Source organism: Oncorhynchus mykiss, chromosome 4, assembly GCF_057628025.1.
Source record: "Oncorhynchus mykiss isolate SJ-2025 chromosome 4, ASM5762802v1, whole genome shotgun sequence".
NCBI lineage: Eukaryota > Metazoa > Chordata > Actinopteri > Salmoniformes > Salmonidae > Oncorhynchus > Oncorhynchus mykiss.
In genome coordinates this window covers 76,421,355-76,448,949 of record NC_143025.1, presented here as the reverse complement: position 1 = coordinate 76,448,949, position 27,595 = coordinate 76,421,355, and the positions used below count along the sequence as shown (strand labels likewise).

General features: G+C 43.0%; 1 protein-coding gene across 3 annotated transcripts in view; it reads right to left on the bottom strand.

Annotated features, from left to right (window-relative positions):
- LOC110522355 (pleckstrin homology domain-containing family G member 1) overlaps positions 1-27,595 on the bottom strand; it is a 139,574-nt gene that overhangs the window by 27,756 nt on the left and 84,223 nt on the right. For all 3 annotated transcript variants that reach the window (XM_036976025.2, XM_036976027.2, XM_036976026.2), the window contains exons 2-4: positions 14,974-15,509; positions 4,172-4,272; positions 3,414-3,483 (exon numbers count right to left, since the gene is read on the bottom strand). In XM_036976025.2, the coding sequence (XP_036831920.1) occupies positions 3,414-3,483; positions 4,172-4,272; positions 14,974-15,509 (707 nt within the window). The remainder of the gene's footprint in view (positions 1-3,413; positions 3,484-4,171; positions 4,273-14,973; positions 15,510-27,595) is intronic.

Here is a 27,595-nt window from a genome sequence, read left to right as displayed (position 1 = left end):
AGGAAACAGGTATAAAAGTATCTATATCCACAGTAAAACGAGTCCTATATTGACATAACCTGAAAGTCCACTCAGCAAGGAAGAAGCCACTGCTCCAAAACTGCCATAAAAAAGCCAGACTACAGTTTGCAACTGCACGTAGGGACAAAGATCGTACTTTTTGGAGAAATGTCCTCTGGTCTGATGAAACAAAAACAGAACTGTTTGGCAATAATAACCATCATTATGTTTGGATAACAAAGTCAAGGTAGTGGAGTGGCCATCACAAAGACCTGACCTCAATCCTATAGAAAATTTGTGGGCAGAACTGAAAATGCGTGTGCGAGCAAGGAGGCCTACAAACCTGACTCAGTTACACCAGCTCTGTCAGGAGGAAGTTAAACAATTTAAAGGCAATGCTACCAAATACTAATTGAGTGTATGTAAACTTCTGACCCACTGGGAATGTGATGAAATAAATAAAAGCTGAAATAAATCTCTCTACTATTATTCTGACATTTCACATTCTTAAAATAAAGTTGTGATCTTAACTGACCTAAGACAGGGAATTTTTACTAGGATTAAATGTCAGGAATTGTGAAAAACTGAGTTTAAATGTATTTGGCTAAGGTGTATGTAAAACGTCCGACTTCACCTGTATGAAAATATATATATTATTTATTTTTACTGAACACTTTTTCTTAACTTCTTAAAGCATTGTTGGTTAAGGGCTTGTAAGTAAGCATTTCACTGTATGGTCTACACCTGTTGTATTCGGCGCATGTGACAAATAACGTTTGATAATACAGCAAGGCAGAGATGGAATCTGTGATTTCTGCTCATCTTTGATCTGTGAGGACATTTTCTAAATTACATTACCAATCACTCCTGATATAACATAGATATAGATTAATAGTAGGGAAATTTGTATTCGAATACTTGTGTGAATATTCATTTCTACGGGAATGTTTATATATTCCCATTTTAAAACAGATTCTAACACTGAAAAGGTGTTTTCTAAATTAGATTCAAATATCCATGTGACGTTGTTACATTCAAAGATATACCATGACATTTCTAATTATTAATTAAATAAAACAAAAACCTTTCCAACGTAGTTATGACAAGCATGGTGCCTTCACGTGCGTAGCTTGTTGTTCATCTTGGCCAAAGAGGCTCAAGAGAAATGTGTAGCAAGTGGAGTGAGAGTTCACTAATGCAATACAAGATGGAATCAAATCTTAGTGAAATGAGAAGGAGTAGGCTATAACAAGCAACCAATCAGTATAGCTGTTGTTTTATCTAAATGGGGTTGGAGAGAAAGCACAGCATGTGGCCTCAATTAGCCTGGCTAGCTATAGCTGGCTGGCTTTGCTATTTAGCTAGCTTCTCTAGGCTACTCCAGTCAAGACAGGCACTGTTATATGGGATGATAAATAACATTGTGGTTGCTACAAGTTAGCTATTCTTGGCTGTAGCCGAGTCGCCTTGGCATCTCTCTCCTTCCGTCTGCTCGCTACACACACACAACATGTACTTTGAATATGCAACAACAATTCAGGATACTATTCGAACAGTGAAATTGTTTAAAACCCCCCATCCCTAATTAATAGTGACGTTTAGATCATCTCAGAACAGCAAGGCAGAGACGGAACCTGAGGATTTCTGCTGAGGTACCATAGATTTAGATATAGTATCTCCAGACTGTGCTGCTCATCATTATTATGATAGGACTAAACCATTATGGGATGTTATATAGTAATTGGTTTTGCTTCTGTATCGACCGGCTGGCATGCTGAGGGGTCTAGACTGCCGAGGGGAGCTATGGGTTAGGAGATCAGCTAAACGCTGAAGAGGACTGAAGAGGAAAGATTTTTTTCTACCAGATGATAAAACATTATGATCTTGTTTTAATTGCGCAACACTGGTGCAGTCAGCATGTAGGGACCCATAAAGACTAGGCTGCTTACTCAACACATTTCACTGAAAGCAGGGTAAGGAACATAAGGACAGATAGACGATTACCTCCAAGAGGAGGAGGGAGGGAGGGATTTATGGTCTGTTTTTTCACTCCTTCAAAAGCTTTGCCGAGTTGTGACTAAGTTGGGGGGGGATTGTCTGCAATGAACAAATGTTTCCAGGCAGTTGTCTGGCTACTGACCCAACACCAATTCATGACCCACACACACACTACAATAATCAGGGAATGTTTCTAAACGCACGCAACCTCTATTGTATGGTCACGTAACAGTGATGGCACACACTACTTTGGATAACTGCAATCAAAAGAGTGTGCAGGTTTGAATCTGTACTAAATATGTAAGTAAACACACATTTAACATGTGTAAAGTGACTGTGATAAGGCCACCTACAAACCACGGAGGCCCTTGATTCATTAATAGTTTATTGTAAAATATACTAAAGAAAAATATAAAACGCAACATGTAAAGTCAGCTTCATGTTTCATGAGCTGAAATAAAAGATCCCAGAAATGTTCCATATGCACAAAAAACGTCTTTCTCTCAAATGATGTGCACAAATTTGTTAACATCCCTGTTAGTGAGGATTTCTCCTTAACCAAAATAATCCATCCACCTGACAGGTGTGGCATATCAAGAAACTGATTAAACATCATGATCATTGCACAGGTGCACCTTGTGCTAGGGACAATAAAAGGCCACACTAAAATATGCAGTTTAGTCACGCAACACAATGTTGTCGCAAGATTTGAGGGAGCGTGCAATTGGCATGCTGATTGCAGGAATGTCCACCAGTTGTTGCCAAATCAATTTTGAATTCAGACTGTAAAGCAACAACATGTGGATTAAGTCAAGGGGTATGAATACTTTTGAAGTGATTTATTGTGGTATTGGGATGATGAATATGTGGAGCATGGACTGGGTAACTATACAAATTCAACAAGAGCACTATCGTACACACTGGTACAGACCGCAGTGAAATGACTAGTGTGTTTGTGAATGTCCAGACTGATAAACTCTGGTTACAGACAGATTACTGTGTACTTATTGTGGTATTGGTAGAGATGTGTCTGTTGAGTAAGTGTTAGTATGCAGTTATCATGAAATAGAATGATTTAATGTAGAAAAGGATTGGAAAGGCCAAACACAGTTATAGACACACACACACACACACAGAGAGAGAGAGAGATAAGAGAAACGAGAGGAGAATATTTTTTCTCAGGTGTTGAAGTATTACCATTAGCCCTCACCAGTAAATGGTGACTAGACATTTTGCCGGCCCTTAAATTTCCTCAGAAATTGTGCTTCTCTGTCAGTATGATGAAGTACAATTTTGGTTAGTTTGTAACCTAAATAATGTTGTGTGTGTTACATGTTCTGGAGTGTTTTTTGTTCCGAACGAGCTGTTCAGACAGGCTTCAACAAGAAAGAAAAAGAGAAAAGAAAGAGACCTACCTTGGCTACGAAACACTCTGCAATGGCCACAGGGTCCGAATTACACTTTTCCAGGTCATGAAGCAGATCTCTGTAAACCCCAAAAATGATCACATCAGCATATCAGTACTTTAACCACTTGCACACCACACACTTAATTCAATGATTGGAATACAAACAGAGTTACACACTTACCAAACTGCTCCCCATCGCTCTTTGTTATAAACAGCAAACATTTTCAGGAACAAATATAACTTGGGACACAGTATTAGGTCCTAGGGTACTCTGCTTACAACAAAAAGTAACTTCCGTGAATTGAAATAGGTTGTGTGTGTGTGTCCCTAATTCTTATTGGTTGATGGATATATGGTCAACTGGTGTAGCCATTGTTACATGTCTAGGGAATGAGGTCATTGTGACGGTTTGTAAGGAGTTTGTGTCAAACCAAACTCCCTCACTATGTGAATTCTCCCTAGGTTTTTCTCTCCCTCCCTGTGTTGCTGTGTGTCTTTATGTGACAGCTGACAGTCTGAGTGACTAGGCTTCCAGCAGACCTGGTGGTTTTGAACATGCACTCATCAGATGGACAAAACAACGTCGATTGGTCACTGGCCCCCTCACACATCGACAGGTGAGACAAACTGTCCTCATTCTGTAGATTCTTTGGATACTGCACTCTGTATTTGTTTGTGTTTGTTTGTGTTTGAGTGTGTGTGTGTGTGTGTGTGTGTGTGTGTGTGTGTGTGTGTGTGTGTGTGTGTGTGTGTGTGTGTGTTTACCTGTTGAAGTGGTAGATGTCTCGGATGTTCCCGAATAGAGAGCCTCTCTCCTCTGAGCTCAGTGCCAGGCAAGACTGGTTACTGATACACTCCAGGTAATCCTACAGAGAGAGAAAAAAATATGTTTTTTGAGAAACAATGTATGTGACTTCATGCAATTGTTCTTTCGACTTCTAAATGTATGGTTTTTGAAATACATTGCCAATTACAGAATATATTTCATGCCAATAAAGCATATTGAATTGAGTGAAAGTGAGCGAGAGCAACAGACACACAGACAGAGACACAGAGAGAGAGAGAGAGAGAGAGAGACAGCAACAAAGAGAAAGAGAGAGAGAGAGAGAGAGAGACAGCGACAGAGAGATGGAAAGAGCGAGAGGGACAGCAAGAGGCAGCGACAGACAGAGACACGGAGAGAGCAAGGTTAGTTATGAACCCCACATCAAAGTGTTTTGAGGAATATCTCATCAAGTCATGCGAGGGGGACAGTATGACTGACATGCTCCCTGGCGTCATTCTACCAACCCCCCACCAACACGCACTCTGAACACACACTATGAACACACTCTCCACGTATAAAAACACAGCATCGTAAACACTTTGAGACCACATACACTTCACACACGTATTCAACACACATTCAATCTGCTTTAGACGAAGAGCATTCCAATCTAGTAAAACAACTGGGCCCACAGCCCACTTCTCCCTGACTTCAGTCCAGTCTTAACCCACCTACTTAACTAGAGACTATTCAGTGGGTACTCCTCTTTGTCCAGATGGCTGTTTGACCAGCACAGCAAAATGTCTAAGGGCCTACAGTACTCACAGATGGACAGTGTCCAAAGCTAATAGGATAGGATACACTGGTGAGAGGCTTGTAGAGAAGTGTTTAAGGAACTGAGGCTGTGTCTGTTCAGACAGTATCTTATCTCACCATCTCAGCCATCAGTCATGACATGTTCAGCTACCAATAGTGATTATACGCCTCAGCATTCTCTCCACGTGTATACAGACATGGTCCCGCGCGCGCACACACACACACAGACACACACAAACTGTCTCTCCCTCATCCTGTTTCTCCTCTCGATCTCATTGACAGATGGGATAAGTACATTCTACAGTTGAAGTCGGAAGTTTACATACACTTAGCTTGGAGTCAGTAAAACTTGTTTTGAACCACTCCACAAATTTCTTGTTAACAAACTAGTTTCGGCAAGTCGGTTCGGACGTCTACTTTGTGCATGACACAAGTAATTTCCACTTCCATTCACCCAATTCCATTGGGTCAGAAGTTTACATACACCACGTTGACTGTGCCTTTCAACAGCTTGGAAAATTCCCAGAACATTATGTAATGGCTTTAGAAGCTTCTGATAGGCTAATTGACATAATTTGAATCAATTGGAGGTGTACCTGTGGATGTATTTCAAGGCCTACCTTTAACTTCTTGGATATAGGGGGCGCTAATTTAATTTTTGGATGAAAAACGATATTTTGTCACGAAAAGATGCTCGACTATGCACATAATTGACAGTTTTGGAAAGAAAACTCTGACGTTTCCAAAACTGCACAGATATTGTCTGTGAGTGCCACAGAACTGATGTTACAGGCGAAACCCAGATAAAAATCCAATCAGGAAGTGCCGCATTTTTTGAAACCGCCTCATGCCAATGACTCCTTATATGGCTGTGAATGGGCCACAAATGAGCTTAGGCTTTCTGTCGCTTCCCCAAGGTGTCGACAGCATTGTGACGTATTTGTAGGCATATCATTGGAAGATTGACCATATCTACCAGGTGGTCGCTTGGTGTCCTACGTTGCAATTATTGCGTAATCTCCAGCTGCAGTATTTTTCCGTTCGCTTCTGATGAGAAACCAACTGTCACGACTGATATATTATCGAATAGATATGTGAAAAACACCTTGAGGATTGATTCTAAACAAAGTTTACCATGTTTCTGTCGATATTATGGAGCTAATTTTTCTTAGCCAAACGTGATGAACAAAACGGAGCTATTTCGCCAACACAAATAATATTTTTGGAAAAAAATGAACATTTGCTACCTAACTGAGAGTCTTGTCATTGAAATCATCTGAAGTTCTTCAAAGGTAAATGATTTTATTTGAATGCTTTTCTTGTTTTTGTGAAAATGTTGCCTGCTGAATGCTAGGCTTAATGCTATGCTAGGCTATATATATATATATTTATTTCATTTCATTTGCGGTTTTCATGAATAGAAAAGTTGCGTTATGCTAATGCATTATAGTTTAAGTATTTTTCTGTCGATTTCTCAGCCAAGCAGGATGAACAAACGTGACATTTTTTGCCTACAAAAATATTATTTTGGGAAAAAAGGAACACTTGCTATCTAACTGGGAGTCTCCTGAGTGAAAGCATCTGAAGTTCTTCAAAGGTAAATGATTTAATTTGGTTGCTTTTCTTATATTTGTGAAAATGTTGCCTGCTGCCAGCACAGCCTAGCATAGCATTATGCCATGCTAAACTTACACAAATGCTTGTCTAGCGTTGGCTGTAACGCATATTTTGAAAATCTGAGATGACAGTGTTGTTAACAAAAGGCTAAGCTTATGTTTGAATATATTTATTTAATTTCATTTGCGATTTTCATGAATAGTTAACGTTGCGTTATGGTAATGCACTTGAGGCTATGATTACGCCCCCGGATACGGGATTGCTCGTCGCTAGAGGTTAAACTCAGTGCCTCTCTGCTTGACATCATGGGAAAATCAAAAGAAATCAGCCAAGACCTCAGAATTTTTTTTGTAGACCTCCACAAGTCTGGCCGTCACACTGCTCAGTGAGGAGATGCATTCTGTCTCCTAGAGATGAACGTACTTTGATGCGAAAAGTGAAGATGCTGGAGGAAACAGGTACAAAAGTATCTATATCCACAGTAAAACGAGTCCTATATCGACATAACCTGAAAGGCTGCTCAGCAAGGAAGAAGCCACTGCTCAGCAAGGAAGAAGCCACCGCCATAAAAAAAAGCCAGACTACGGTCTGCAACTGCACATGGCGACAAAGGTCATACTTTTTGGAGAAATGTCATCTGGTCTGATGAAACAAAAATAGAACTGTTTGGCCATAATGACCATTGTTATGTTTGGAGGAAAAAGGGGGAGGCCTGTAAGCCGAAGAACACTATCCCAACCGTGAATGGGGGTGGCGGCATCATGTTGTGGGGGTGCTATGCTGCAGGAGGGACTGGTGCACTTCACAAAATAGATGGCTTCATGAGGTAGGAAAATTATGTGGATATATTGAAGCAACATCTCAAGACATCAGTCAGGAAGTTAAAGCTTGGTTGCAAATGGGTCTTCCAAATGGGTCTTCCAAATGGACAATGACCCCAAGCATACTTCCAAAATTGTGGCAAAATGGCTTAAGCACAACAAAGACAAGGCATTGGAGTGGCCATCACAAAGCCCTGACCTCAATCCTATAGACAATTTGTGGGCAGAACTGAAAAGGCGTGTGCGAGCAAGGAGGCCTAGAAACCTGAAACCTGCAAAAAGTTTTACTCAAATTAAACAATTTAACCTGTTGAGTGTAGGGGGCAGTATTTTGATGTTTGGATGAAAAACGTACCCAAATGAAACTGCCTATTTCTCAGGCCCAGAATCTAGAATATGCATATAATTGTCAGATTAGGATAGAAAACACTCTAAAGTTTCCAAAACTGTCCAAATATTGTCTGTGAGTATAACATAACTGATATTGCAGGCGAAAACCTGAGGAAAATCCAACAAGGAAGTGCCTAAGATAAACTAATCTCCCTGTTCCATTGCATGCCTTCCCTCCATTTAAAGGGATATCAACCAGATTCCTTTCCTTATGGCTTCCACATGGTGTGAACAGTCTTGAGACATAGTTTCAGGCTTTTATTCTGAAAAAATGAGCGAGAAGGATCATATCGTGTCAGTGGATGGCTGGGTGCCGGCAGAGTTTTACATGCGCAACAGCTTGGAGCAGACATTTTCTCTCTCTCTCTCTCTCCTATTGAAAAAGCTACAGTCCGGTTGAAATATTATCGAATATTTATTATAAAAACAACCTGAAGATTGATTATAAAAAACATTTGACATGTTTCTACGAACTTTATGGGTACTATTTGGAATTTTCGTCTGCCCACCATGTCCTGCACGAGCCTGTGGATTTCTGAACAAAACGCGCCAACCATAATCTACTATTATTCTGACAGTTCACATTCTGAAAATAAAGTGGTGACCCTAACTGACCTAAGACAAGAGATTTTTTACTAGAATTAAATGTCAGGAATTGTGAAAAACTGAGTTTAAATGTATTTGGCTAAGGTGTATGTAAACTTCCGACTTCAACTGTTTATCTGCAGGCCACACAAAGTAGCCAACCTGCGTGTGTGTGTCCCCCCCCCCCCCCCCCCCCCCCCCCCTGAGGAGAAAGTTTGGAGGATTTAGGGGTGAAAGGGCAGATATGGGGGTTTCAGGGCAATGGTTTAGGGCCAGGTTTGGGGGTTAGACTTTTGGCTTTAATTTAGGATAATGGTGGTCGGTGGAGTCACGGTAAGAGACCAGGATCATGTTTAGGGTTTGGGTTGTCAATCAACACAGCCTAGTCTGAGCCTGATCACTAGAGGTCGACCGATTAATCGGAATGGCCGATTAATTAGGGCCGATTTCAAGTTTTCATAACAATCGGAAATCTGTATTTTTGGACGCAGATTTTTTATTTTTCTTTATTTAACGAGGCAAGTCAGTGAAGAATACATTCTTATTTTCAATGACGGCCTAGGAACGGTGGGTTAACTGCCTTGTTCAGGGGCAGAACAACTGATTTTTACCTTGTCAGCTCAGGGATTCAATCTTGCAACCTTACGGTTAACTAGTTCAATGCTCTAACCACCTGCCTCACGAGGAGCCCGCCTGTTACGCGAATGCAGTAAGAAGCCAAGGTAAGTTGCTAGCTAGCATTAAACTCATCTTATTAAAAAAAAACAATCAATCAATCATAATCACTAGTTATGGTTGATGATATTACTAGTTTATCTAGCGTGTCCTGCGTTGCATATAATCGATGCGGTGCGCATTCGTGAAAAAGGACTGTCGTTGCTCCAACGTGTACCTATCCATAAACACCAATGCCTTTCTTAAAATCAATACACAGAAGTATATATTTTTAAACCTGCATATTTAGCTAAAAGAAAGGTTAGTAGGCAATATTAACCAGTAGAAATTGTGTCAATTCTCTTGCGTTCATTGCACGCAGAGTTAAAGTATATGCAATAGTTTGGGCCACCTGGCTCGTTGCGAACTAATTTGCCAGAATTTTTACGTAATTATGACATAACATTGAAGGTTGTGCAATGTAACAGCAATATTTAGACTTATGGATGCCACCCGTTCGATAAAATACGGAACGGTTCCGTATTTCACTGAAATAATAAACGTTTTGTTTTCGAGATGATAGTTTCCGGATTCGACCATATTAATGACCTAAGGCTTGTATTTCTGTGTGTTATTATGTTATAATTAAGTCTATGATTTGATAGAGCAGTCTGACTGAGCGATGGTAGGCCGCAGCAGGCTCGTAACTATTCATTCAACCACACTTTAGTGCGTTTTGCCAGCAGCTCTTCGCAATGCTTCAAGCATTGCGATGTTTATGACTTCAAGCCTATCAACTCCCGAGATTAGGCTGGTGTAACGATGTGATGTGAAATGGCTAGCTAGTTAGCGGGGTGCGCGCTAATAGCGTTTCAAACGTCACTTGCTCTGAGACTTGGAGTAGTTGTTCCCCTTGCTCTGCATGGGTAACGCTGCTTCGAGGGTGGCTGTTGTTGATGTGTTCCTGGTTCGAGCCCAGGTAGTGGCGAGGAGAGGGATGGAAGCTATACTGTTACACTGGCAATACTAAAGTGCCTATAAGAACATCCAATAGTCAAAGGTATATGAAATACAAATCGTATAGAGAGAAAGAGTCCTATAATTCCTATAATAACTACAACCTAAAACTTCTTACCTGGGAATATTGAAGACACATGTTAAAAGGAACCACCAACTTTCATATGTTCTCATGTTCTGAGCAAGGAACTTAAACGTTAGCTTTTCTTACATGGCACATATTTCACTTTTACTTTCTTCTCCAACACTTTGTTTTTGTATTATTTAACCTCTTTCAGCTAGGGGGCACTATTTTTATGTTTGGAAAAATAACGTTGCCAATGTAAACGGCCTATTTCTCAGGCCCATATGCTAGAATATGCATATAATTTACAGATTAGGATAGAAAACTCTAAAGTTTCCAAAACGGTCAAAGTATTGTCTGTGAGTATAACAGAACTGATAATGCAGGCGAAACCTGAGGAAAATCAAACCAGGAAGTGGCTTCTATTTTGAAAGCTCCATGTTCCATAGCCTGCCTTCGCACCATTTAAAGGGATATTAACCAGATTCCTTTTCCTATCGCTGCCTCAAGGTGTCAGTCTTTAGACATAGTTTCAGGCTTTTATTTTGAAAGATGAGCGAGAAAGATAACATGGCGTTGGTGGATAGCTGGGTGTTCCCAGGAGTTTTGCTTGCGCAGCAGAGTGGGGCAGCCATTGACTCTCCCTCTCCTACTGAAAAAGAGACAGTGCCGGTTGATATATTATCAATTATATATTTTAAAAACAACCTGAGGATTGATTATAAAAAACGTTTGACATGTTTCTGTGGACATGACCGCGTTGTCGTGACCGCTCGAGCCTGTGGATTTCTGAACATAACGCGCCAAATAAACAGAGGTATTTTGGATACAAAAATAATCTTTATGGAACAAAAGGAACATTTGTGTAACTGGGAGGCTCGTGAGTGAAAACATCTGAAGATCAAAGGTAAGCGATTAATTTGATTGCTTTTCTGATTTTCGTGACCAAGCTACCTGATGCTAGGTGTTCATAATGTTTTGTCTAGTGATCGATAAACTTACACAAACGCTTGGATTGCTTTCGCTTCCAATACTCTACTCAGCAAACTGGATGCAGTTTATCACAGTGCCATCCGTTTTGTTACTAAAGTACCTTATACCACTGCGACCTGTATGCTCTAGTCAGGTGGCCCTCGCTACATGTTCGTCGCCAGACCCACTGGCTCCAGGTCATCTACAAGTCTATGCTAGGTAAAGCTCCGCCTTATCTCAGTTCACTGGTCACGATGGCAACACCCACCCACAGCACACGCTCCAGCAGGTGTATCTCACTGATCATCCCTAAAACCAAAACCTCATGTCCGGGACTGGAGCAGGGGGAATGGGATGAAAGGCGTTCTCCAGGTTTCTCTGTGAGTTCGTTTGGAGAAGCCTGATATGCTGCTTAAAACACAGTTATTCAGCCAGGGAAGGACCACCATATAGTGGGGCAAAAAAGTATTTAGTCAGCCACCAATTGTGCAAGTTCTCCCACTTAAAAAGATGAGAGAGGCCTGTAATTTTCATAATAAAAATCACATTGATTTTTAATGAATTTATTTTCAAATTATGGTGGAAAATATGTGTTTGGTCATTAACAAAAGTTTCTCAATACTTTGTTATATACCCTTTGTTGGCAATGACAGAGGTCAAATGTTTTCTGTAAGTCTTCACAAGGTTTTCACACACTGTTGCTGGTATTTTGGCCCATTCCTCCATGCAGATCTCCTCTTGAGCAGTGATGTTTTGGGGCTGTTGCTGGGCAACACAGACTTTCAACTCCCTCCAAAGATTTTCTTTGGGGTTGAGATCTGGAGACTGGCTAGGCCACTCAAGGACCTTGAAATGCTTCTTACGAAGCCACTCCTTCGTTGCCCGGGCGGTGTGTTCGGGATAATTGTCATGCTGAAAAGACCCAGCCACGCCCTTGGCTTTGTTACTTTGGTCCCAGCTCTCTGCAGGTCATTCTCTAGGTCCCCCCCGTGTGGTTCTGGGATTTTTGCTCACCGCTCGTGATCATTTTGACCCCACGGGTTGAGATCTTGCGTGGAGCCCCAGACCGAGGGAGATTATCAGTGGTCTTGTATGTCTTCCATTTCCTAATAATTGCTCCCACAGTTGATTTCTTCAAACCAAGCTGCTTACCTATTGCAGATTCAGTCTTCCCAGCCTGGTGCAGGTCTACAATTTTGTTTCTGGTGTCCTTTGACAGCTCTTTGGTCTTGGCCATAGTGGAGTTTGGAGTGTGACTGTTTGAGGTTGTGGACAGGTGTCTTTTATACTGATAACAAGTTCAAACAGGTGGCATTAATTCAGGTAACGAGTGGAGGACAGAGAAGAAGTTACAGGTCTGTGAGAGGCAGAAATCTTGCTTGTTTGTCGGTGACCAAATACTTATTTTCCACCATAATTTGCAAATAAATTCATTAAAAATCCTACAATGTGATTTTTCTAAATTTGTCTGTCATAGTTGAAGTGTACCTATGATGAAAATTACAGGCCTCTCATATTTTTAAGTGGGAGAACTTGCACAACTGGTGGCTGACTAAATACTTTTTTGCCCCACTGTATATAGGGTGCATCTACCATGTACTACTCAGATACAGTTACAGTGCATCTGGAACATATTCCGACCCCTTGACTTTTTCCACATTTTATTTACATTACTGCCTTATTCTAAAATGTATTGAATTGTTTTTTCCCCTCATCAATTTACACACAATACTCCATAATGACAAAGCAAAAAAACTACTTAGACATTTTTGCAAATGTATAAAAAAAAAAACTGAAATAGTACATTTACATAAGTATTCAGACCCTTGACTCAGTACTTTGTTGAAGCACATCAGCCTTAAGTCTTCTTGGGTATGACGCTACAAGCTTGGCACACCTATATTTGGAGAGTTTCTGCCATTCTTCTCTGCAGATCCTCTAAACTCGGTCAGGTTGGATGGGGAGTGTCGCTGCTCCGACACAATCTTGTCTCGGAGCTCTATGGACAATTCATTCGACCTCATGGCTTGGTTTTTACTCTGACATGCACTGTCAACTGTGGGACCTTATATAGACAGGTGTGTGCCTTTCCAAATGATGTCCAATAAATTGAGTTTACCACAAATTGTAGAAACATCAAGGATTATCAATGGAAACAAGATGCACCTGAGCTCAATATCGAGTCTCATAGCAAAGGGTCTGAACACTTATGCAAAGAAGGTATCTGTTTTTGATTTGTAATATATTTGCAAACATTTCTAAAAACATGTTTTCACTTTGTCATTATGGGGTATTGTGTGTATCTTGATGGGATGCACTGTACATATACATGCATTATGTGCCACACACACACACACACACACAAACCACTACACACATATATGCACATACCAATACAAACACACTGCTTGTGCAGGCCACATCACCGTCCGTCGTTGACAGATGGAGCGCAGGTGAGCCCACAGGAGTCTGGTTAAATATTTATGTTTGGGCAATCACCCCCTCTAACCCTGCGGAAAGCACCACGCAAGGGATTCTGGGTAATGGGTGGAGGGTGACAGCTCTGATGGCGAGTGGCCACGGTGGATAGTAGCACTATACTGTACATTGGTGGTGGTGAATATGATGGTGAATGAGTGCGATGTGTTACACCCACTAAATGGGACCTACTGACAAGCACTAGATATAGCAGGGCAGTCTGCTCTGAATGTAATCCACTGATGATGAATAGCGTAAATGTTGGAAGTCTTAACAGAGATTGACATCAATAAGGGGGGAGAAAGGGGTAAATTATGGTCCTGTCTAAAAGTGTAGTGGAAGAGTGGGTGTCCGGCCGCATAGATCTGATAAAGGGGTCTTGTTGAGTAGTTAGGGGGGTCCAGGTCTAAGGGGAGTATACGTCTTTAAAGCGATCTCTGCTCAGTGTTTAGCTAACCTACTTTAGACATTGTTATTACAGCTCTAAATCCCTCTTCCTACAGCACCGCTCTCCCATTCCTATTCTCCTCAACCTGAATGGAGCGAGGAGGCATGGTGGGGGTAGGGACATCCATCTTGGTCCCTGTGACAAGGTGGGAGGGGTGAGGAAACCGTTTCTCCGACAACTCACCCACCCCCTCTATCTCTTTCTGAAAGGACCAGTTTCCTGCTGGTTGGGAACTCTGACGACAACTCTTCCACCCAAATCAACTTCTCCTGTATATGGGTGTTGTCTATGAACACTCTGGACACATCTTGACCCCCGTTCTTTCTTACACAGGTCCTGACTGGTATGATGCTGTTCAGTAATATATTATAGTAATATATTTCATCTCCGGCAGTCCCAACAGGGTTTCATCTCCAGCAGTCCCAACAGGGTTTCATCTCAGGTCCTCCAGCAGTCCCAACAGAGTTTCATCTCCGGCAGTCCCAACAGGGTTTCATCTCCAGCAGTCCCAACAGGGTTTCATCTCAGGTCCTCCAGCAGTCCCAACAGGGTTCCCATCCAGTCCTCCAGCAGTCCCAACATAACATTTTTGTTTTAGTCCTGGGCAAACTCACCTGATTCAACTCACTGAGGGCTTGATGATTAGTTGACAAGTTGAATCAGGTGTGCTTGTCCAGGGCTACAACAACAACATGTACTGTTGGGGGTACTGGAGGACTGGAGTTGGGAAACACTGCATGCTCTGTCCTACTGTTTGCATCTCACCTAACAGTCTGAAAATGTACCCCTGTGCTGTATGTAGGTGCAGTGATAGCTGGTGTCTCCCCAGTGGTGTTGTGTGGTACCATGTTCCTCACAGTACTGGACAGACTCCTGTAAGAAGGATAAGTACTATGTATGCGTCTCCCCAGTGGGGTTGTGTGGTACCATGCTCCTTACCTGTACGATGCTCTGCAGGTCCAGTACGTAGGTCCTCTCAGTGTCCATTATCTCCTGAACCACCCTGTCCACATACTGCACCCTGGGCCCTGGGGAGCTCCTCTCCCCAGCCTTGGTGTCTGACTGGGGGGTCTGGGCAGACACCTGTCTAACAGTCCCTTTTCCTGCATCTGTTCCTCCAATATTCCTTTCCTCCTCATCCCCACATCCCAGCTGTCTGGCTGGAACCAGCTCCAACCGGATCGCCCCGGAGTCCCGGTCAGGAGCGGGGTGACAGTGAGGGGAGGGGCCTAAAGTGGAGCGGCTGCCCAGTGAGCAGTGGCTGTCCCTGGAGGAGGCGGAGGAAGAGGTGGAGCCGTAGCTGATTGGGCGCTCAGCACTGTCTGGGGAGGAGTCCATGCTGTGGGCGGAGCAGTAGCGTAGAGGGGTGTGGTGGATGTCGGAGTGGCGAAAGCGGCCCGGAATGCCCACTGAGCTCAGGACCGAGCCGGCATCCGGAATCTCTGGGAGAGGAGGGAGGGCATCCGTGTAATCGTCTGAAAGAAGGAGGCGAGAGAGGGAGAGAAAAGGACGTGTGAGAATTGAGACCTTTATCCTTGTCCTCTCATCAAGTTCAGAGTAAACATTGTTAATACTCAACCATCCTAATAAAACAACAAAAAAGTGAACCCCTTTATGTTCCCACAGTGTCCCTATCTGGATTCCAAGTGGCAAGCTTGCCAGGACAGAGTTTAACTAGACACTGGAAGCCTCTCTCTCGTCTCTCTCTCGCTGTCTCATCTCTCTCAGCAGAAAGGCCAAAGTAGAAAACCCACACCTTGTTCATGTCCCTTGATGGTTTAGGATTCCAACTGAAAAACAGGCCACACCACAGTCGTGAGAGTGTGGTGTCCAGTCTAACTGAAACTGACCACAACTATGTCCTCAACTCACACCATGGCCAGAAGGCTTTAAAAACACACAAAAAGAAGCACTCTAACAAGCCATGATGACCACACTAAGTCATTTACAGAGAGAGAGAGAGAGAGAGAGAGACCAGTGAGAGAGAGAGAGAGAGACCAGAGAGAGACCAGAGAGATAGAGACCAGAGAGAGACCAGATAGAGACCAGAGAGAGCGAGACCAGAGAGAGACAGAGAGAGACCAGAGAGAGAGAGAGACCAGAGAGAGAGAGAGAGACCAGAAAGAGAGAGACAGAGAGACCAGAGAGACCAGAGAGACCAGAGACAGAGAGACCAGAGAGACCAGAGAGAGAGAGACCAGAGAGAGAGAGACCAGAGAGAGAGAGACCAGAGAGAGAGAGACCAGAGAGAGAGAGACCAGAGAGAGAGGGATACGAGACAGAGAGAGAGACCAGAGAGAGAGACAGAGAGACCAGAGAGAGAGAGAGACACCAGAGAGAGAGACACCAGAGAGAGAGAGAGAGAGAGAGAGAGGGAGAGACCAGAGAGAGAGAGACACCAGAGAGAGAGAGAGAGAGAGACACCAGAGAGAGAGAGCGAGAGACACCAGAGAGAGAGAGTGAGAGAGAGAGAGACACCAGAGAGAGTGAGAGAGAGAGAGAGAGACCAGAGAGAGAGAGAGACAGAGAGAGAGACAGTCGTGAGAGTGTGGTGTCCAGTCTAACTGAAACTGACCACAACCATGTCCTCAACTCACACCATGGCCAGAAGGCTTTAAAAACACACAAAAAGAAGCACTCTAAGAGAGAGAGAGCGAGAGAGAGAGAGAGAGAGAGAGACCAGAGAGAGAGAGACCAGAGAGAGAGAGAGACCAGAGAGAGAGAGAGACCAGAGAGAGAGAGAGACAGAGAGACCAGAGAGACCAGAGACAGAGACAGAGAGACCAGAGAGAGAGAGACCAGAGAGAGAGAGACCAGAGAGAGAGAGACCAGAGAGAGAGGGATACGAGACAGAGAGAGAGACCAGAGAGAGAGAGAGAGAGAGAGAGACCAGAGAGAGAGAGAGAGCCCAGAAAGAGACCAGAGAGAGAGCCCAGAGAGAGACCTGAGAGAGAGAGCCCAGAGAGAGAGAGAGAGCCCAGAGAGAGAGAGACACCAGAGAGAGAGAGAGAGACACCAGAGAGAGAGAGAGAGAGAGACACCAGAGAGAGAGAGACACAAGAGAGAGAGACACCAGAGAGAGAGAGAGAGAGAGAGAGACACCAGAGAGAGAGAGAGAGACACCAGAGAGAGAGAGAGAGACACCAGAGAGAGAGAGAGACACCAGAGAGAGAGAGAGAGACACAAGAGAGAGAGAGAGAGACCAGAGAGAGAGAGAGAGAGACAGAGAGACACCAGGGAGAGAGAGAGAGAGACAGAGAGACACCAGAGAGACACAAGAGAGAGAGAGAGACACAAGAGAGAGAGAGAGACACGAGAGAGAGAGAGAGAGAGAGAGAGACACAATAGAGAGAGAGAGAGACCAGAGAGAGAGAGAGAGAGACAGAGAGACACCAGAGAGAGAGAGAGAGAGAGAGAGAGACACAATAGAGAGAGAGAGAGACAGAGAGACACCAGAAAGAGAGAGACAGAGAGACCAGAGAGAGACCAGAGAGAGAGAGAGACACCAGAGAGAGACCAGAGAGAGAGAGAGAGAGACCAGAGAGAGAGAGACAGACCAGAGAGAGAGAGAGACAGACCAGAGAGAGAGACAGAGACAGACCAGAGAGAGAGACAGAGAGAGAGAGAGAGAGAGAGAGACAGAGAGAGAGAGACAGAGAGAGCCCACAGAGAGAGAGAGCCCACAGAGAGAGAGACACCAGAGAGAGAGAGAGAGACACGAGAGAGAGAGAGAGAGAGAGAGAGAGAGAGAGCCCACAGAGAGAGAGAGCCCAGAGAGCCAGAGCCCAGAAAGAGAGCCCAGAGAGAGAGAGCCCAGAGAGAGAGAGAGACCAGAGAGAGAGAGAGACCAGAGAGAGAGAGACAGAGAGAGAGAGACAGAGAGAGAGAGAGACAGAGAGAGAGAGACCAGAGAGAGAGAGACCAGAGACAGAGAGAGAGAGAGACCAGAGAGAGAGACAGAGAGCCCACATAGAGAGAGAGCCCAGAGAGAGAGAGAGAGAGAGAGAGAGAGAGAGAGAGAGAGAGAGAGAGAGAGAGAGAGAGAGAGACCAGAGAGAGAGACCAGAGAGAGACAGAGAGAGAGAGACCAGAGAGACACCAGAGAGTGAGACCAGAGAGAGACAGAGACCAGAGAGAGAGACCAGAGAGACCAGAGAGAGAGTGAGTAAGTGAAAGGGGTATGAATCCCAAACCACCGCCTCGCCCCTACCAACTCGCCCTTGAGGGCCCTCTGTCATCACGTGTTGCTGACGAACATAAAATTCAAACAAACAAATCCCCTGTCGTTTTACAAAATATATACCTCAGTTACAGTTAAACATTTAATTTGGGAGGTATTTCATATTTTACATGTGTCAAGTCTCACCATCAGACAAATTAATGCTTGTATCATATAATTAGGCACGCCACTCCAGTATTTTGTGTGAAACTCAACAATAACGCTGTGCCTTATGGGATTCCAATTCGCTAATTAGCCCCTACACCCTAGATAATTTTCATTCCCTCAGCTTTGGGACACTTGTGCAAATGGTGCAAATGGAGGGCCAAGGGGGTGATTTTACAGTACTCTACTTTTCTTTACTGTTCTGTATTGTTTACTACTGTACATCATGCAAAAACAAACATCTATGATTGGTTCAGATTTGGTCTTGCCAGGACGGACTGACCAATTTTTTTTTTTAATTCAAAAGTTCATGTATGTATTGGTTGGTGCTCAGTGGTTGAGGATGCTTGTTACAGTAAATGGAAAGAGGTTGGGTGGTAGGTATCATGGTAGGAGTCAGTAAGAGCTGGGAGAGGTGACATTACATAGAGAAAGAAGAGTGAGAGTGTGATTGTCCCGACTGTGAAAACTCCCATTGTAGCCAAATCAATTTCAGTAATTCCGACTTCGTAACAGAATTACGAGTTTTAATCAAACTTGATATCAGTAAAAAAAAAAAAAAAAAATGATATATAACTAATTAGCAGGTCTACCTGTAATTGTTATGTGGGTTTTTGGTAACGGAATTACAAGGCAATGTTTATTAAACTTACAGAAGGCAAATAATTAAATAATATAAAAGTGTTGCTCTTAGTTGTGTTTTGATGTATTCCCATGACCTTTTAAGACTTTTCTCTTAGTTGTGTTTTGATGTATTCCCATGACCTTTTAAGACTTTTCTCTTAGTTGTGTTTTGATGTATTCCCATGACCTTTTAAGACTTTTCTCTTAGTTGTGTTTTGATGTATTCCCATGACCTTTTAAGACTTTTCTCTTAGCTGTGTTTTGATGTATTCCCATGACCTTTTAAGACTTTTCTGGTAGATGTTTTCTAAGACACCTTTTCCATCTACTTTCCATCTTATTCAACATTTTTGGGATGGAAAATGGTTAAAATGTATACAGTGCATTAGGAAAGTATTCAGACCCCTTGACTTTTTCCACATTTTGTTATGTTACATCCTTATTCTAAAACTGATTAAATAGATTTTTTCCCCATCAATTTACCCACACCACCCCATAATGACTAAGCAAAAAACATTAGACATTCTTGCAAATGTATAAAAAATAAATAAAAAAATGAAATCACATTTACAGAAGTATTCAGACCCTTTACTATGTACTTTGTTGAAGCAATTTTGGCTGCGATTAAAGCCTTGAGTTTTCTTGGGTTTGATGCTACAAGCTTGGCACACCTGTATTTGTGGAGTTTCTCCCATTCCTCTCTGCAGATCCTCTCAAGCTCTGTTAGGTTGGATTGGGAGGATCGCTGAGCTGCTATTTTCAGGTCTATCCAGATATGTTAAAATCGGGTTCAAGTCCGGGCTCTGGCTGGGTCACTCAAGGACATTCAGAGACTTGTGCCGAAGCCACTCCTGTGTTGTCTTGGTTGTGTGCTTAGGGTCATTGTCCTAAGGTACTGAACACTCTGGAGCAGGTTTTCATCTCTGTACTTTGCTCAGTTCACCTTTCCCTCGATCCTGACTAGTCTCCCAGTCCCTGCTACTGAAAAACATCCCACAACATGATGCTTCCACCACCATGCTTCACCGTAGGGATGGTGCCAGGTTTCCTCCAGACGTGACGCTTGGCATTCAGGCCAAAGATTTCAATCTTGTTCTCACATCAGACCAGAGAATCTTGTTTCTCATGGTCTGAGAGTCATTTAGGTGCCCTTTGGCAAACTCCAAGCAGGCTGTCATGTGCCTTTCATTGAGGAGTGGCTTCCGTCTAGCCACTACCACAAAGGCCTGATGGAGATGGGAGAACATGCAGCACCATCCACAAAGACAACCATCTCCACAGAGGAACTCTGGAGCTCTGTCAGAGTGACCATCAGGTTCTTGGTCACCTCCCTGACTAAAGCCCTTCTACCCCGATTGCTCAGTTTAGCCGGGCGGCCAGTTCCAGGAAGAGTCTTGTCTTCCAAACTTCCATTTAAGAATGGAGGCCACTGTGTTCTTGGGGACATTCAATGCGGCAGACAAGTTTTGGTACCCTTCCTCAGATCTGTGCCTCGACACAGTCCTGTCTCGGAGCTCTACGGACAATTTCGTCGACCTCATGGTTTGGTTTTTGCTCTGACATGCACTGTGGGACTTATGCAATGTGCATTCTCCCTACTTCCACTCATGCTACAACCAGAACTGCAGCTGCAATGAATGAGTATAGTAAAGTTAATTTATTAGCAGCTTGTGTATAATATCAAGGAATATTTCACTCTCTCTGGTCATAGGAGAAAAAACATGAATTGGTGCATGAGGCAGAAATAATACAGTGACTTGAGTTTCACCATCAGCTGGAAGACTATGTCCCCTTTTCTCAGTGGAGGGAGGTGAGAGGCAACCTCAACGCTTCTCCACTCCACGGTACTTACACCCATGACATTGGAAGAACTGTGTGTTTCGTGTGTGTGTTTCTTACATGCATTTGGTTTATCACCCCTGAGATAATGCTAACTGAGCTAATGGTTTTAGTGGGACTCCTTATAGCCATTAGACATGGGCCAGCAACATTCACACAAAGAAACCATGTGTCTCTACCCCTAGTGAAAACCAAACAACAGACGAAGACTTCCTTACTTCTGTTTACCCAGCCCTTCCCCTGCACCTTCCAGACCCCCTGTTCGGGACACACCTAACCTGTTACACGCGCGCTTGCACACTGCACACCCAAACTCTGTGTGAGTGGTAAAATGCGACTAGAACAAGTAGAGAGTGTGAGTGAGGTGGGCAGGGGGGGGAGGGGGGGAGTTGGTGTTATCTTCAGCCCAGATTATGTTCAACCTGATCTGTGTAAATTCTCTCTAATTACGGGCCTAAAGCCTCAGAGTTGGTACTGTTTCTCCAGTTGTGTGTGCATGTCTAAGTCTGTGTGTCTATGTCTGTCTGTGTGTGTGTGTGTGTGTGCGTGTGTGTGTTTAAGGATTAGACTGGGTATTAGTGCTGTGAGCTCTTCCTTTCCTGCCAGAACAGCAACACAGTGAACCAGTGGCTCGGAGTCTGGCCTACATTTAGGCTAACTCAATAAGGACAAAGACCAGGCCTACATTTTTTAGCAAATGTATTGAAAATGAAAGAGAAATATCTAATTTACATAAGTATTCACACCCCTGAGTCAATACATGTTAGAATCCCGTTTGGCAGCAATTACAGCTGTGAGTCTTTCTGGGCAAGTCTCTAAGAGCTGAGCACACCTGAATTGTACAATATTTGCGCATTATTCTTTAAAAACTTGTTCAAAATCTGTCAAGTTGGTTGTTCCTCAAGCCAATGTAAGTCAAAACTAACTAGGCCACTCAGGAACATTCAATGTCTTGGTAAGCAACTCCAGTGTACACTACCGGTCATCTACTAATTAAGGGTTTTTATTTTTAAGATTTTATACGTTGTATAATAATAGCGAAGACATCAAAACTATGAAATAACACATATGGAATCATGTAGTAACCAAATAAAGTGTTAAACAAATCAAAATATATTTTATATGAGATTCTTCAAATAGCCACCCTTTGCCTTGATGACAGCTTTGCACACTCTTGGCATTCTCTCAACCAGCTCCATGAGGTAGTCACGTGGAATGCATTTCAATTAACAGGTGTGCTTTCTTAAAAGTTAATTTGTGGGGGGGGGGGGATAGGAGGGATGCCATGTGCGACTGACGTGTTTTCCGTTTGCTCCCGTGGTATTCTTAAAGTTTATGTGAATTTTGCAGCAGAACCGTATTTATTTTCAAATATTAATTTGGTGATCCCTTTCTGTAAAAACCAAGACTACTTTGCTTCCGAATGTCAGCATGTCGACCAAACATAAGGCCAAAAGCATGACTTTGAGAAAACCCGGCCTACAAGACCCGCTCTCATCACCGCCCTCTCCTGAGTCTGAGGGCCCGGGGACGCACACTTTATCCGGGGGTACGACTTGGCCTGGCGGCGCTGAAATGAACATTCGAGGCCAACAAACTACTACGCTCTGAGATAGTTGAAATGAAAACACAGGTGGTTGCTACGATTGAGGCCAGAATACAGGAGGTTTCTGATACTTGAAAAGCATATTTAACCATCCTGCGAAACGAGACTGTGCCAGCAATCACATTACTCAAAACAACAACTGCGTCACACACTACAACGATTGCAGCACTGGAGACCTCCGCTACTAATGTCTCCGACTTAAATACATCCCTGGAGGCTGAAGTTAAACGCCTAGCTGCGGATTTGAAAAAGGTGAAGGAGAGCTGTGTGAGTTTAGAGGGATTCTCTCGCCGCAATAATCTGAGACTTGTATCGGTCCCAGAGTCAGTGGAAATGCATCGCGCCACGGATTTCGTTTCAGGGCTGCTGAAGGATGTTCTTGCCTTAGATGAAAAGCCCCTGATTGATCGAGGCCACTGGTCGCTGCGCCCAAAGCCCCGGGATGGGGAGAGGCCTCGTGACATAATTCTTCGAGTGCACTTTTTTCATGAGAAGATGGAGATCCTCCGACGAGCCCGCAATACCACTCTAAGCTTTCAAGGACAGAGCTTCTCCATCTACCAGGACTACTCCCCCACTGTTTCCAGCCAGCGCGCAGCTTTCGGACAGGCCAAACGAGTACTTCGGGACCATCCAAGTGTGAAGTATGGACTGCGATTCCCGGCCCATTTATGGATATCTCATGAGGGTAAAGACTACACATTTGAATCTCCGGATGAGGCTATGGCTCACATTCAACGTCACATCAAGAAGTCTTGAACATGCTCACAGTTCAGCAACTGTTGCTTGCGAACTGTGGCTAGTAAATAACCCACCTGTGGTACAATTATGTTTAGATATAACAGGCTAGTCTTGTATAGTTGGCGAAACTATTCAGGCTTATTTGATGTGATCTAATGTTTTGATCATCTAGTGTGCGTGCCTTACAAGCATTCAGTCATTTTAATTTAATTGTATTAAGGTTTTACTTAACTCCAGTGTTTCTAGGCTGTCTCGCTCACCTATTTAGTTTGTTTACACAGTGTCTCAGTGACTCAAAATATTTTTGGTTATTTGTTTACTGCATCTGTTTGTATTGACCCAGTAAACAGTAAATGTCTCCCGAGGCTACACGGTTTTTGGGGTCTCACTTTAATTTTAAACGTTTTGAGCGTCATTTATGCCCAGCAAACGTTCAACACGTAGTTTATTGGTATTGGTTGTAAGCTGTCTCAGCGTCAACTAGACTACTATTATAATTACTATTATTTTTGATTGTCTTACTACGATTTCCTTACTTCAAATTTGATTTTTGGCTGAGAGCCTTTATACATTTGATTTATTTTCTCTCTCAATGCCTGTTATAAGACTGGGAATATAATTATTTACATCTACAAGTGGTGCTTTTGTCATTCCGTTTGCACAAGGGATTCGCCTTTTTTTTTTGGAAAAAAAATACATACAAATCTTTCTTTTTGCTGCTTGATCCACTAACAAAACACGACTTTAAAGAGTGGGAGTGTGGGTTTAGGTTTAAGACCGCACTCTCACAGACATACTGTGCGAAGAGAACATGTTCTATTTAGGCTTGTACCTCGAGGTATTGTCTGGGATGGGGGGGGCAGGTTGAATTGTTCAGTTCTAATGTCATTCTGTCTTTTTAGTTTTTTTTTTTCTGTACTTTTTCCAAACATTTACCACCGTACATTATTACTCTGAGACAAGTTATTCCGGGGGTTTTGGGCGCTCATTGCTTTTCCATTCTATGCTCTAATGACAGGGTTGAATAACGGGAATGCCCAGAGGGGCCGAAATAATGCGATCAAGTACATTTCATGGAACACCAAAGGGGTTAATAACCCGGTGAAGCGTAAGAGGGTGTTGACACACAAAGGTTTTGAATGCAAATATTGCAAATCTAGACCCACTTGAGGACTGGTGAGCATTTTAGGATGCGTAAGGACTGGGTTGGTCAAGTGTTCCACTCAAACTTTCATAGTAAATCAAGAGGTGCTGCTATTCTGGTTGATAAAGCTACTCCCTTTGTAGCTTCTGAGGTTATTGCTGATCCTAAGGGACGATACGTCATAGTAACCGGTGAACTGTTTTCTACCCCTCTTGTTTTGGCTAGTGTTTATGCTCCCAATTGGGATGACACAAGTTTAATTTCTTCCTTTCTGTCTGCTATTCCCAATTTAGATTCTCATTTGTTGATTTTAGGGGGAGATTTCAACTGTAAAATGTCCCCAGTTCTTGACAAGTCCTCACAAACAAATACAGGCCCATCTAAATGTGCCCTACTTATTCAATCCTTTCTTCAGAAATATGCTATGTTTGAGGCCTGGCGTTTCCTACATCCTACAGATAGACATTATTCCTTTTATTCTCATGTTCATCAAACATACTCCCGGATTGATTACTTCTTTTTGGACAAAAAACTTCTGCCTAACCTTCGGCAGTGTACTTACGAGAGTATTGTTATCTCTGACCATTCACCATTAGTGCTTGAACTAGAGTTTCCCCAGCGACCTGTGTGTTATCAATGGCGTCTCAACCCCATTTACTCTCAGATAAGTAGTTTGTCAATTTCATTTCTTCTGAAATCACCTTATTCCTAGAAACTAATTCAACACCAGGTATGTCCTGCTCTACCATATGGGAGTCTCTCAAAGCATACCTACGTGGCCAAATTATTTCTTATACAGCCAACCAAAACAGAGTTCGCTCCCAGCGACTTCGGGACCTGAGCGAGTCCATAGCCACATTGGATGAGAAGTATGCTACGGATCCTTCCTCTGATCTGCATAAAGACCGCCAACTACTCCAATCTGAATTTGATGAGCTTTCTACCAGGCAAGCTGAACAGTTACTCTTGCGAGCTCGATACAAAGTCTATGAACAAGGCGACAAGGCCAGTAAACTCCTTGCGCATCAGATCCGTAAATCTGAGGCCTCACGTTTAATCCCACAAATAAGGACCCCGTCTGGTGCCACCACAGTTATAGATAAAGAGATCAATTTAAACAATTTTACTCTGCGCTATACACCTCTGAATCCCCTCAAGACCCTTTGCTGATTGACTCCTTCTTTAATGGCTTGAATATGCCTTCAATTGATACAGACTCCCATGACTGCCTAGAAGAAGAATTTACGCTTGAGGAGATTGCAACAGCAGTGTCCGCAATGAAAAGTGGTAAATCACCGGGTCCAGAAGGTTTTCCAACCGAATTTTACAGGACGTTTTCTGGTCTGCTTTGCCCATTCTTGTCTCGACTATTTGCAGAGTGCCTTAATACTTCAAAGCTACCGCCTAGTCTTTATCAGGCTTCAATTTCATTACTACTAAAGAAAAACAAAGACCCCCTGGAATGTGGATCCTATCGCCCAATCTCGCTTTTAAACTGTGATTACAAAATTGTAGCTAAGCTTTTAGCCATCCGTACGGAAGACTTGCTGCACCAAGTAATACACTCTGACCAGACTGGCTTTGTGAGAAATAGGCATTTATTTTTCAATATTAGGCGCCTTATGAATATACTGTACTCCCCAGCGTCGGGGGACCCGGAGGTGGTGGTCTCACTTGATGCCGAAAAAGCGTTTGACCGCGTTGAGTGGGATTACCTAACAGCTGCCCTTTATAGATTTGGCTTTGGCCCCAAATTCATTGCGTGGATAAAGATTCTTTATTTTTTTCCCCATGGCGTCGGTACGGACTAATAATTTGTCCTCTGACTATTTTCCCTTGCACCGCGGATCCAGACAGGGTTGTCCACTCTCCCCCTTGTTGTTTGCTTTGGCAATCGAGCCTCTCGCCATTGCACTACGCTCTAATGATGCCATTCAAGGTATAATCAGGGCGGGCTGGGAGCAGAAAGTCTCGCTATATGCTGACGACCTCCTTTTGTTTATCTCCAACCCCGATACCTCATTGCCACGTGCCCTATCTGTTCTTAACAAGTTTGGATCAATCTCAGGGTACAAGCTGAATCTAGGCAAGAGTGAGCTTTTTCCGGTAAACAAGGCTGCTTTAAAGTGCTCTTTTACAAGTTCTCAGTTTAGGATTGTCCGGGATCAATTCACCTACTTGGGAGTAAAAGTGACAAGGAAATATTCAAATTTGTTTCAGGAAAACTTTGTTGCTCTAGCAGACAGCTTGAAACAATCTTTTACTTTTTGGAATTCGCTACCCCTTTCTCTTAACGGAAGGATTAATGTCATTAAAATGAATGTGTTGCCCAAATTTTTATATTTATTTCAATGTTTACCCCTTGACTGTTTACAGGAACAATGGTGAGGTGTTTGCTCTGTCCCTGTACTATAGATGGCCCTTTAACCTCTGTAGCCTTCTGCCTGGTGTGTTTAACTTGTCTAAAGTATGTTATCTTTAAAGCTATTTTTTTTATTTGTATTTTTATTTGTATTTTTTTTCTAGTTGAGTATATTATTTATATTGCTTTGTCTTGTCTCTGTGTGTGTGTGTAAAACTTAATAAACAGAGTTTAAAAAAAGAGTTAATTTGTGGAATTTCTTTCCTTCTTAATGTATTTGAGCCAATCAGTTGTGTTAGGGGTGGTATACAGAAGATGGCCCTATTTGGTTAAAGACCAAGTCCATGTTATGGCATGAAGAGCTCAAATAAGTAAAGAGAAACAACAGTCCATCATTTAAGACATGAAGGTTAGTCAATACGGAACTCTGAAAGTTTCTTCAAGTGCAGTCGCAAAAACCATCAAGCGCTATGATGAAACTGGCTCTCATGAGGAACGCCACAGAAATGGAAGACCAGAGTTACCTATTTGCAGCCCAATTAAATGCTTCACTGAGTTCAAGTAAAATACATCTCAATATCAAGTGTTCAGAGGAGACTGTGTGAATCAGGCCTTAGTTGACAAATTGCTGCAAAAAAATCACTAAATAAAGGACAACAATAATAAGAAGAGACTTGCTTGGGCCAAGAAACACGAGCAATGGACATTAGACCGGTGGAAATTTGTCCTTTGGTCTGGAGTCCAAATTGGAGATTTTTGGTTCCAACCTCCGTCTTTGTGAGATGCAGTGTGGGTGAACGGATGATCTCCGCATGTGTATTTCCCACCATAAAGCATGGAGGTGGTGGTGCGATAGTGTCA